General features: G+C 41.7%; 1 protein-coding gene across 1 annotated transcript in view; it reads right to left on the bottom strand.

Annotated features, from left to right (window-relative positions):
* galnt13 (polypeptide N-acetylgalactosaminyltransferase 13) overlaps window positions 1–13730 on the bottom strand; it is a gene marked incomplete at both ends in the record, with an annotated part of 40363 nt that overhangs the window by 6290 nt on the left and 20343 nt on the right. The window contains 5 exons of the mRNA XM_080785692.1: window positions 4672–4806; window positions 5903–6001; window positions 8230–8369; window positions 12121–12301; window positions 13263–13380. Of these exons, the coding sequence (XP_080641818.1) occupies window positions 4672–4806; window positions 5903–6001; window positions 8230–8369; window positions 12121–12301; window positions 13263–13380 (673 nt within the window). The remainder of the gene's footprint in view (window positions 1–4671; window positions 4807–5902; window positions 6002–8229; window positions 8370–12120; window positions 12302–13262; window positions 13381–13730) is intronic.

Genomic DNA, 13730 nt, shown 5'->3' on the forward strand with positions numbered 1-13730 from the left:
TTATTATCAAAGTCCACAGCAAGAACAATGCATATCTATTTCCGGCCCACACATGTCAGTAAAATACACCTCTAGTCTAGACTACTACAAAGGGTTCAGGAGTTAAACTGAGACCCCAGACTACACTACAATCTAGTTCCACTGACCTGCTCCTATTCAAGACCCCCGGCATAGACCCCCACTGGCCCAGACCCGGAGGGTGGGGTGGTGGGGGCTACAAACATTAATCAGTAGTCTTGTAGTAGCGGCGTTTTAACACGTCCAGCCGGGTGTGGTTGCGGAGGATCCAGGTCTGCACGGGGCTGTTGTTACATGTCTCCACGGTGGGGCCATAGGTGCCATCCTCCAGGCGGCTGATGGTCAGACAGGACTGGGTGGTGATGTGGACGAATGTGTGATTCTGCATTTGGCCATGATGGCAGTGGCCCGGGAGGAGATTGGGAAGACGGGTGAGATCTGACAGGTCATCTCTATTAAAGCCCAGCCTGACCAAGAATAATGATTCTTCATTTTGTGACATATTTTCTTGCCTGTGAAATGTAATAGTTTCGGACAGTGTGTGTGTGTGTGTGTGTGTGTGTGTGTGTGTGTGTGTGTGTGTGTGTGTGTGTGTGTGTGTGTGTGTGTGTAACCTTCAATAATATGGAATTATTGGGTTAGGATTTGACTGCTGGCTCCTAATGTAGCAAAGCAATCTGTTACTCTGTAGCCCAGGAGCCTAATATGTCCCAGGACCTTTTGGACGAGAGGTATGTCACATTTGTGATGCGTTGTGAGCTTGTATCTGTCTGTCTCTGTTTTTGCAGAATGTTTGACTATTTTTGCTGAATGTTTGTCTATTATGACATTACCAGAATAGGGACAGTAGGGTTCATATGCTGAATTACAGAACGTAACAAGCAGGTGTACTGTAACTGTATGCAAGACCAAAGAATAATAATCAGATTATGGGCCAAGTCTCAAGCCTTGCTGAAAATGTACACAGAGAACATGAATTGAACCTAGATTTGTCTACGTATGTCAGTGTCTGAATCTAGAGAAATTATCTGACAGCCGCCAAACATTGTAGTGGTGTTTTGGTATATTATTTTTGCTGGTGAGAACACAAGCAGCACAGCACATCGCTGGCTCAAGCATAGCTGAGTAGGCGGAAAAAAGGGCGGCCTGTCTGTCTGTCACGATGGCAGATCAGAACAGCAGGAATATGGAAAAGTCAGGTATTTCTGTGAAGCCCAAACTGATGACCAGATGAAATGTTAATGGGATTGTAGCCACCAAGGGTTCAGGGATATCTGTTCTTGTCTGTCACACTGTAGCTAAGAATAACCATGTCCATTGACAGTGTTGAAAAGCCCCAATGCTGTTTATGACAGGGACAAGCCTTCTTCGTTCATGAATTATTCAGTTTTTTATATTAAGGATGTACCCAGAGAACAAAGCGTAATGACTTGGGCTCTCTCCAGGGTTTGTACAGGGCTTGATAGAAAGGCCCCCAGATTATTCTCTTATCCTCTTCTACTGTACGGCACTTGTCAGCAGATGAGGACATCTCTATCATTGATAGGTGACATACGTACCATCTTATTCTAAAACTGTATCCTACCAGTGAGTAAATAACATACCTTTATTATGAAGCCTCAATATTTATATTTGAAGCCTCACTATGTCACTTTTTTGAGGGGCGCTAGCCTGTCCTATCTATGTCCAGCTTTGAGGGTTTGTGTAAACACAAACACTGAAGACAAAAGTGAGGACGTAAATTGTGATTGGCCAGAATGAGATGATGTATGATGACATATGATTATAAGAGCGCCCCTCACTTCACACGGGTGATTCTTAATGAATACAATGTCATTCTTTTGTGTTTTGTCCAATCTGTATGGTAAAATATTTTAATACAATATAACTTATACATATGGGGTGGTTGTATTTAGTCTCCATGCTCTTCTATTTTGTCATTTACAGTAGATTTCATGTCTCACCTAGAAACAGGATCTGATATGAATTTTGACCTTGTGTTCATGATTCAATTTATCGCCTGAAAAATGGCAGCACTTGAAACCAGGAGTAGGAAACCGGGTTCAAATCCGGAGTAAGAGGAAAGCTATAGTGCTGCTTTAATCCAATCCTTCTACTGTATATAGTGAGGAGGACATGTGAAAATCTGACATAACACTTAAGTGCTCCATGTGTTAAAAGCTCATTCACTCTCTTGGCACTGAAATATCTGTGACATATGTAGCTGTTGATTTGAATGAATTGCATGTGCCTTTTACTCTGTGATTGGTATTGCAATTGACAATACATTTAAAGTTGAGTTGAGCCCTGCCAGGTAGTACACCCAAGCGAGGTACCAGCCGAGCAAGTGCCTGCGCCCAGTAGTGTGATGACCGTGCTGTCGACTCAGCAGTACTGTCCGACTTTCTAAAAGGGTGGAAATCAGTTCTTATCTAGTTTGAAACTACACATAGTACTTTTTAAAGTAAATGTGTAAATATTACGTCATAGTGTCCTGAGCAAATCGGCTTAGTGTCTATTTTTGTTCTACACAAAAATTCCCATTGACAATGAATGGATAATTTTATGTCATAGTGTCTGAGCAAATAGGCAGTGTCTATTGATGATGTACGATGATAAGAGCGCCCCTCACTTCACACGGGTGTGATTTTTATATTATAAAATTATTATTATTATTATTATTATTATTATTATTATTATTATTATTATTATATTTTCTTGATTCACAAACGTCGACGTTCAACATACGTAGGCTATCTGTTATTTGCCGAAACATATAGAATGTTAGTTATCCTCTGGTGATTGGGTTGGTCGAGCAAATGTTTATTTATGTGCAGCAGATTGCGACTCTGACTCTGGTTTCTATACATAACAGTCAGTACCTACAGTGTACATATGTATTATGTACATATTATATACATATAATATTTTATACAGTAGGCCTATCTAATGGTGTGTCCGGGTGCAATAGATACAGTAGCATCATTGGCTACAGACATCTCTACAGATTCTGAAGGCTACTGAAAATAAAAGGACGACACTCAAAGGCAGACTCTTGGACAGCTCACCTTAAAATCATATTCCCAGTTGCCAACATGCTATATAAGGGGAAACGACGAGCAACATATGGCATATTACAACTAGAGCTGGGTGCAATATGCAGCTCAAGTGCTATCTCTGAAGTAATTGGCAAATACTGGGGCACAGCACCATCTGTTGGCTAGAAGAAATGCATGGTCCACTTCGCTGTTATGGGACTGTGGAATATGTATTTCTGAGTCTGCAGCATACTCTTTCGAGTACTATAAAAAAGTCCAGTCAGTAATATGTCAGTGAAATCACAATCTGAGGCCTACCTATAATTTCAGAGGGTTCATGTACTGTATGACACATTGTCCTGCTTACCTTGTCTTCCTACCTTTTAGCCAAAATATCTGACTGTATAGGACCTATAGTCAGATTCAGTCAGGTTCCCGAGGCTACCTACAGTGGTACAGTGGTAGCCTCGGGAACCCATGCGCTACGCAGCCTTCTCATCTAGAGTTTGGACTGCTACATGGCCCTCACATCTATGTTTCACCACCGTTGTGTCTGATGTCAGTGCAGGCTGAAAACCTCTATGTACAGGTATGTGCATTTGACGCGATTTCTGTTGTGTCTGACACCAGTTCATGTTGAATGGTTTATGTTGAGTGTGACATCAGTGGATGTTGATCTCCATATCATTATCATTTGACTAACAGGCACCAATTGCTTTGGCGGGCACTATATGCATAATATAATGTGCTTTTAACACCCCTGGGGGCCTCAACAGGGTGGTTCACTCAACCATTAGGCAATTTAAATATAGGATTTGAAATTGTGTTCATAACAAAATTCTCCCGTTTCTAGAAATGTAGTGGAGTCAAAAGTACAATATTTGTCTTTGAAATGTAGTGTAGTGAAAGGCTAGCTCTGGTCTATAGCTTAGAGCTATGGAACTGTTTTCTTCCTACGCTTGCATAAATGCAGACCAGCCTCTTGTCTGTAGCGAAATATAAAAAAACATTTACCTACTAACCAATACAAAGGCCGTTTGTGTCATTAGAAAGCCTACATTCCTTAGAGGAGTCACTCTGAGCCCCCACCACAATGCACTTTTTGGCCAGAAAGATTTTTCTGGACGATTTTTCTGGCGATTTTTTTCTCCGGAAGGAATATCTTGTCTGAGATTTAGAGGGCGCAGTGGAGTAGCTAAAAGTAAAAAAATGTCCAGTGGAAAAACAATCCCTTTCTGGCCAAAAAGTGCATTTTATACATGGGGGGCTTAGAGTGCATCCACTAAGGAAAGTAGGCTTTCTAATTACACAAACCGCCTTTGTATTGGTGAGTAGGTAAAATGTTTTTTTTATATTTCTGCTACAGACGAGAGGCTGGTCTGCATTTCATGCGAGGGCTAGAAGCAAAGAGTGGCAGAGCCTTAATGCAACGGCAGAAAAGGGCATTAGGGCTATGGACCAGAGCTAGTGAAAGGCATACTGTAGTAACCAAAAAATACAAATACTTAAGTAAAGTACAGTCAGATTATGCAAAGAAAATCTATTCTTATTATTTTCTTAGTTATAGGAAATGTACTTTGTTACTGTCCACCACTGCCTGTTATGTAGATCTTACCTCGGTATCATATTCAAACATCTGATTGCCCTTCATGTGATGACACTTGAGCATGACCACAGGGCCGTTGAGACGCGACACATCCAGACACAGGTCATCTGTTCTGATCTCCTTATCTGCTGTATACGAGAACACCTGGGGAACCAAGGTTATCATTTTGAATCTTTCATTCATTTTTAGTTGGTTTTGACTTTATCCAGTGCAGCGATTGTTCATTGAGACACAGACGTCAGTCAGAAAGTTTATTATATAAGCCCCTTCATTCTCTATCAGTAATTCATTCCGCTCCTTTAAATCAGCCTTCTCTCTCCACATCAACTCCCTTCACTCTCATTCACTGCCAGCTAACTCACTCACGCCCACATTCAATCAGATGGTCCTTCTAAGCAGTCACTACTCTGTGTTCAGTCTACATGCCAAGCTGACTCTGTGGTTGTTCAGATGTTCAAATTCCCTCCACCTCCCCGGCCTCCTCCCTGTGGCATTTAGTTTTGTAATGGGTGATTCTGTGATTATAATGTGATCAATGGATTGTACTATATGTGGTATCTAGTTCTGTTATGGGTGTCTGTGATTATAATGTGTTTTATGGATTGTATTGTATATGTACAATAACTGTGGTATATGGAATGCATTGAAAGTTATGTTGTTGATGTAATGCCTTTATCTTATGCTCTGCGGTTTGTTGTTGATATCAGAGATGTGTCTCGGTGCACAGATAATCTGGGATATCACAAGCAGATATCATGAGCAGAGCCACACCGCCATACTAAATGCAATAGCTTTGCAATACATGGTTAATGGTCAATCTTAGCTGAAGAGTCTTCATGAATTGTTTTCAATTTTGGTTTAGTTTTGATTAATTTTTAAAGGTTTGCTAGATTAGTTTAGTTTACATTTTGAAAAGGCATTCTACATATCCAGTGAAGAGCGGATGCGGAAATGGTCTCTGTGTGTGTGCGTGCATGTACTGTATGTGTGTGCAACATTAATGGATACAGTAGGCGGGCTCTTGATTGAATATGGCTTGCTCGCTTGCTAGCTTCCTTTTTAGGGACACCATAATACAATTGTAAAGGGTTGGTTTGCATAATATGCATTACGTTTAGTTTTAGTTTAGTTTTCATGTATTGCTGCTATTGTGGAAAAATATCACAATGCAGGTATTGCGTGTAGTGATATTCCTGTTATCCTGGATCAAATGCAACGCAAAGTGCATTCAGCTCCTCACCTGGTTTCCCCCCATGCCATGGCAGTTGAAGAAGCCGACTTTCTCATTCTCTTTTCTTCCCATGTTGTCCACACACTGATTGGTCTCTACATTCCTGATCTACGGGTAGTAAACAAGCACTGTTATTCACAGTATATGTTCCTCATAAAAATTAACTTCTAAAACAGTTAGTCCCAATACTTAATTCTGATTGGCTGGTTACCGTCACATGACCGTTGTAAATTTCACCGATAACCCACTTCGATCACTTCATATCATTCGCAGCTGATTCTGCATCTCTGTAGCTGTACTTGGAAAGGGGAGCGCTTAATTGCCTTACAAACCCATGCCGTGCGGGGCGGGCGTCTAAGCCATTGTAAAATACCCGATAAGCTGAGACCTCTCGTGGCTTATTGCTTAATTTTCGAATACACATGATGACAGCAAACTCTTTCCAGGAAACGACAATCTAAAGCGTTTCCTGCTGTTCCTTTTTTTTGTTTCCACAATAGTTTTGGCACAGATGTCAAGTCTAATTACATATTTACCATTCAGTGAAAGGTGTAATCTAAACCCATTAATTATATTGCTGCAGGAAGTGGCACTAATATTACTCATAATCATGGCACATTTACAGATGAAAATGATAGGACAACACAGTTCTCCACCACCGCCGCCATAAAATGTGCTTTACGACTTTATAATTCACTGTGCTATCTAATAAACAAGCACATTGCGCTAGCTCTAATATTGAGCCGCCTTTATACAGTGTGTTGCATAAGAGGCTTATTATTCCTATGATGCAAGGACGGTGGCATTCATAATTGGGTAATATGAAACCTAACTGCTCCCGCCTTAAAAGAGGTCCATATGTTATGGAGGGAGGGAATCCGTACGAGGACGACAGGAGCTGAGTGGAATGCCGCAGTGGCAAAGAGAAACGGAGTGAGACCACTTCGTACTGCAGAGAAACGGAGTGAGACCACTTCGTACTGCAGAGAAACGGAGTGAGACCACTTCGTACTGCAGAGAAACGGAGTGAGACCACTTCGTACTGCAGAGAAACGGAGTGAGACCACTTCGTACTGCAGAGAAACGGAGTGAGACCACTTCGTACTGCAGAGAAACGGAGTGAGACCACTTCGTACTGCAGAGAAACAGAGTGAGACCACTTCGTACTGCAGCAGGGGGGCAGTCAGACAGATATTTTGTGAAGCCACTAAGGAAATCGGGATTTCCTGAAAGTTCATATAATGGCCTGTTGTGGCGCTGTCATTGGGCCCAAAAAAACCCATAGCCCCATATAAGTCCATGTATTTGGGCCCAACTTCACCTAGACTTACCTTAATCAACATGGTCATGAATACTTTCTGCTTCCAGTCACTAGTTTAAAGTCTCATTTCTAATGTCATAATATTCTTTTTGGAAAATGATGGTCCCATTTATTAAAAAAATTACCATAAAGTCGCGTATGTTCTGAGGGGCATGGCTACCGTTACAGTCTATGATCGGGATTCCCCAACCACTCGAGTCAAAATAAAAACCAACTAAGAAGGGGGGAAGTCCCGTCTCGTTGTCTGGGCCAGCCAATGGGCCAGCTGGGCCCAAACGGATCTAGAAAGATGGCGATTTACAATACAAGGACTGACCCGTGTTAGACCCGGGGAACGCTTACTCCATATTTTTTACAGTCTATGGTACTGCAGCAGCTGAGGAATCCTGGAGTCTCAGCACTATTAAAGTTTGAGGATTACAACCTCATCTGACCATCAACTCCTTTACTGCCACTCACATTACTTTTAGATGGCCTCCATTTATCATAGGTGTGCATGCATGCACGCATGTACACACACACACACACACACACACACACACACACACACAGTAGACACATTTTTCTATTAGTAAGCTGAGTGTCAGCAATTGCTTCCCCCCACACTCTGCTCGCAGATGTAATATCACCTGCACTCCGTATGTACTGTAATAAAATAAATTGTTTTTAAAGATGGGGTTTGAAGAAAATCTAGGGTACTGAAACTGCAATATAGAGCAGATCTACAAGCTTACAACACGATGCAACACGTTGTGAGCTTGTACAGTAGATACTATTATCATTTTTTGTTATTTTTGCGTGACACTGTAGATTGTAGAACAACGTATACGAGTATAAGACTGATTTTTTTAGTGGTTTATTTTAGATTTGTCTCATGTTGATTTATTGAGGCGCGCTAACACTGTGATACGGAAAACACAGCTCTAAACTAGGAAAGCCAGGCTCTGCCTGTGTAGTGGGCTAGTGGCTGCTGTGTTGTTGGGGATCAGATTCAGAGTACAAGAAGAGTTCATACCTCGCCAAGAGAGTAGTATCTCCTTGGGATCTGCGAGTCTGGGTAGATATTCTCCAGATACCAGGAGAATGGCCTGCATCTCAAGGCTTCGCGCAGGGCTTTGCGAGAAGACACATCTCCGTAGTCCACCCGCACCACTCCTACAAGACAACACACAATCAAATCTGAAGTCCCAAAGTGTGCAAATCGTTGAAGTCGGGTGGAAACCTTGAATGACCGAAACCGTTCCTTTTTGAGTGGTGCTAACCACTCCTACACGCAGCTATGTATGTATATATGTATGCATATGTATTTGGTTAAAATGGGTAGGGTTTAAAAAAAGGCAAGAGTTTGCTCTGGTGCACTGGCCTAAAAGTGGGTCCTTAAAAACTGCTAAAACTTCTGAAATGTATGCATGTAGGTATGTATGTATGTATGTGTAGTATTTAAAAGGGGGGCTTTTTTGTAAAACGCCCAGCCCACAATACCTTCATATATTTAAAACTAATCCAAAATAGGGTTACCAGTGAAGGGCAAAATGCCTATTCACTGGGGACTATGCAAGGCAGAGGCGTCCACCCCCCTGAGTCCAAGTTAGGCTAGACCGCATACCTAACCTACCTATGTATGTATGTATGTATGTCTGAGCACAGAAGTACATTTTGTTCACCACCACAGTACAGTACAGTACAGTACAGTACAGTACAGTACAGTACAGTACAGTACTATGAAGAACAGTACAGTACTATGAAGTACAGTACAGTACAGTACAGTACTATGAAGAACAGTACAGTACTACGAGTACATTACAGTATCAACAGCACCACTCACTTTATTACTATTTCAAAAAGCAATATAAATGGTAAATGGTGCATTTATATAGCGCCTTTTATCCAAGGCGCTTTACCCATTCACACACACATTCATACACCGATGGCTGCGGAAACCATGCAAGGCACCAACCAGCACATCAGGAGCAAGTAGGGGTTCAGTGTCTTGCTCAAGGACACTTCGACACTAACAGGCAACCTTGCGGTTACCATCCAGCCACTCTACCCCTGAGCCTCCGTCGCCCGTATGAAATATGAAATTGTGATGATAGCCGATCGATCCATAAGCTCACAGCGCATAAAATTGAAGCTTGTAGTTTTTCTACTGTGAAAAGAAATATAAAACTGTACGGGTCCATTTGGTTCCATTTGTACACTCTCTGTTACAAATGGATAAATCAAGGACATTAAATGATAGCGTGCAGCTGCCAGGAGACAGGATTTGCCATATTTATGTAGTGTTTAGACAAAGGACATTGTTTAGAATTAAGATTGTCTAGTCCGGTCCTAATTTTTTGCACTGCCAAAGCTGACCACAAGAGGGAACTTCTGCATCATCAGATCTCGTGAAGCACCCTGCTGTTCTTTCTCTGAAAACTATTTGGGTGTTTACAAAGTTTTTTTTGTTTGTGAGTTAGGTGATAAACATAGCATACATTAGATACATACTGTAGCTGAGGTATTGCTAAAGGAGAGGGTCAGTATTTCAAATGAATAAAAGGCTATCATATAATTGACACTGGGTGGAAAAATGGGTTGCAAAATTATTTAAAAAAAATAAAATAAAAGGCTATCATAGTTGTTACTTCAAGGCTATCCATGACGTATCAACACGAGGTGTAATTCATCGAAATAGGATTTGTCAGCAACTGGGTAGAGACACTTTCTAACACACCAGGCAGATGGCTTCTCCACAGTGTCTCTGGAGGAATCATAGAATGCATGTAGTTAGATCCAGGGGGTAATTTATCACGAAAGAGCACATTGTGATGATTGACGATGGAGAGCAGTTTCAGCCGAACTATGAGACTTACAGCGGCACAGTCATCAGCCACAGACCCGAGACAATGCAAAGAACGCCTGCTGTTATCTCAACAACTTCCAGTGCTTTCATCTGGGGAATTATTAGGCATTGAACGTTATCAGATTAGGCATAAGCAGAAAATCTCTCTCGCTTCCTCGACCCCACTTTGCGTTCTCTCAGTAGGGTCTGAGCCTCATATGTTGCGGATGACGAATGGCGTGTTTGATCGTGAAATCGCCAGTGCAAAATAGGGACTGGGAGGGAGATACACTTTTTAAATGGCGTCACTGGATGCCAATACTACTGTGCTCTGCCTGATAGCCACGCTGTATTCCTCTGTGCCAATATGGGGAACAGGCTGAGCATCAGCACGGCCCATATAATTCCTCCTAATATCCTGGCGGATCGGGGTTGTCGATGTCGGGCCATGGTCCACAGAAAGCCTCATCTATCACTGCCTCGGCACCGCCCACAGATAATCCCACCTGGCTGCCACTCTGAGGAAGACTTTAGTGGTCAAAGGAAGAGGTCATTGTCATACCGTAAGATCATGAACGATCCCTTATATTGTAGGTGGCCAGGCACCTTCCACATGTAGCCAGAGACCGTGTCAAATCACGACTGTTCATTTAAAGCTTTATTCATTCAATTGTTTTAATGAATACAGTTATATTTTAACCAATCTGTATGGTATCCAATGAGTATGTTAATACAACATATACTGTAACTAGCACTATCCCTCCTCTTTCATTGAGAGTAGACCATGGTGTCGGGTATAGGACAATACTGCCTGAGTGAGCTCATGAGCCCAATGGCCAAGCGGGGATTCTGTATTAGAAGAGCTGTATGAATTTGAACTCCCACATGGGAGCCAGGTTCGAATTACGGGTAGGCCATGAAATTTATATCAGGCATTTATAAGGAAGCTCTGCTGGATATGAAGCTGATAATGGCCTAGAGTAGAATATGTTGCTATTTCCCGCCTGCTGGCTGCAGGAGAATGACTACGCCATTGATTACAATGGAGAATTGACCAAACTATATACTTGATTTTATTACCTTCTTAGGCTTAGACATTGTCATAAATTCTTTATGCGTTCAGTCGCTAGTTTATAGTCTTTCAATTATTATTATTATTATTATTATTATCCATCCATCCATCTATCTTCAACCGCTTATCCGTAGTCGGGTCACGGGGGGAACAGCTCCACCAGAGAGCTCCAGACTTCCCTCTCCAGAGCAATTAGTGACTTCCTCCTGGGGGATTCCGAGACGTTCCAAGGCCAGTGAGTTGATGTATTTCCTCCAACTGCGCCTTGGTCTGCCCCGGGGTCTCCTCCCAACTTCCCTTATTATTATTATTATTTTGTAAATTATGGTCCCATTCATTTTTAAATTGATGATAAAGTAGTGTGCTTCTAGAAGCAGGGCTTCTACAGGTTCTACCTTCCAAAAAGGTAGTAAAAAAAGCGTTTTACTGTATACTACGTCTGAGGCCTGCCACTCATTGCATTGTGCCAGCTGGTTGGAGGGCCACTCGCCTCTGACACTGTGTTATGATTGTTTCTGACCGAGCTCTGTTTTCTCAGTGAAAATGTGATACGAAACCAACCCATTTTTTATGGAGCTCAACTTTAGAAAAATACTCTTGTACTGTGTTTTCCATAAATAAAAGATCAAGTAGGGGAAGGAAAGTGTGGCTGTACAGTGAGATATAGAGGCTGGGGTGTTGAAAGCACCACTGAATACTAATGTAAGATGGAGAGGACGAAAAAATAAAGTTGGATTCATTAATGACCGAGGCATACAGTGCAAAGGATTAAATGAAGCAAGGATTTTGCTTATCATACCAGTCTGTTAGATGTTAGATAATGCTGCATAATAACTAGCACAGGACAGGAGGCTAGTATTGTAATGGGAAAAGATGGGTTCATATCAACAGTGATGCATGGCAGTGACTGAATGGCTTCCTGCGTGTGACAGCACCATTTTGTCCTAACAAATTTGCCCTAAGATATTATGTACATTTAGCAAGTGTATTTTGATCGAACGGTGTACCTGGTGATATGATATAGAAGAAATCTTTGAAGTCGTCCATCCAGACCTCTGCCAGACGCCTATTGTTCTTGTTGATGACTTGGCCCGTTCCTCCGGGGAAACTATATGGGGTGGCCTTCCGGAACACATGTCCCACATGGGAACATGTGACAATCTCCAATGAGCCGCCGCACTGCCAGATCTACACACAAATTAACCACAACTCATTTTAAACATTGAACTAAGTCATTCATATAAATTTGAGTTGTTGTGTGGGATATATAATCCATTCTGTTTAGCCTAGAACTGTTGTACTGTTTGGCCTGCAGACTGCAGAGTACACTGATGTGATATCATTGATCACATGATCCCAAGTTCTAGACCTCCAGTTCTACGCTATTTCTTTGAGGGGAGATGGCCGCTCCTATGTCCAGCTTTTGGTGTGTCTAACCCAAAAAAAATTGTACTAACACAAACAAACACAAACATTAAATGTCATTGACAATGAAAGGACAATTTTGAGTGTTTGTGTAAACACAAACATTGTGTAACACAAACATTGAAGACAAAAGTGAGGACGCAAATTTTGTACAATAAGAGCGAGGGGCGCTAGTCACAGCTTTTGTCCCCACAAAATGTCTGCAACAGTTACATTAAATGCCATTGACAATGAAGGGAAAATTTACGTCATCTTGTCCCCACATGTTTCATATTTGCCATCAACAATGAAAGGAGAAATTAGGTCAAATGTCCGTCAAATATGACGTAAATTTGTGGCAACAGGCATTCTGATTGGCCAGTGTGAGATGATGCATGATGATGTACGATGATAAGAGCGCCCCTCACTTCACACGGGTGTGATTTTATTATTTCCACACAACTCTAAGGTATATTAATGACATATAGTTCAATGTTGAAAATGCGTGGTATTCCCCTTGAATCGCACTACATACTACATAGTAGAACGAATTGCAAAGATTTGCCCAGCTTGCTACAAATTATTTTAAACTCTTTCACCTCTTCATTTATACTGGCATGTCCAAAATAGTTATAGCAGAGTTAATGGGATTAAGGACAATATGGGGTAGTACTATTTGCATGGCTCAGAAACACATTTCGTATGAGGATGCTAGACAAGATGTCTCTCCATTTCTGTCACTTACTCGGAAAGACATCTCCAAGTTCTCGCCACCCCAGATATCCATCCCGGGATCATAGGTTCCGATTTCTTCAAAATATGTCCTGTCTATTGAGAACAAACCCCCAGCCATTGTAGGGGTCCTGCAGAACAGACAAAGCACGTTAAAAGACTGGCTTCACAAATGCCTTTTGCGATACAGTATCATATTTCCTCATAATGATTATAGAAATCATTTTAATGTACTCCCGAGGAGCACCCATTTAGGATATAATAAACCTTAAAGTATGTTGGATGCTTTGAAACAATGCCATTATGTTTTTTAACAGGTCTCCACCAGGGCAGGTCAGGTTGTGGCCTCCTGGTGGTGCTATAATAGGCCAATGTGAAAAGGGTGCCATTTGTTCTTATGCCTTTGATGGCAATTGGATGATTTGAGGTATTTTGTTCCAAAATTATGTTTAAAAAAAATCCTCCTGTTGGTGGCGCTATA

This window comes from Protomyctophum bolini, assembly GCF_963924005.1.
Source record: "Protomyctophum bolini genome assembly, chromosome: 16".
Taxonomy (NCBI): domain Eukaryota; kingdom Metazoa; phylum Chordata; class Actinopteri; order Myctophiformes; family Myctophidae; genus Protomyctophum; species Protomyctophum bolini.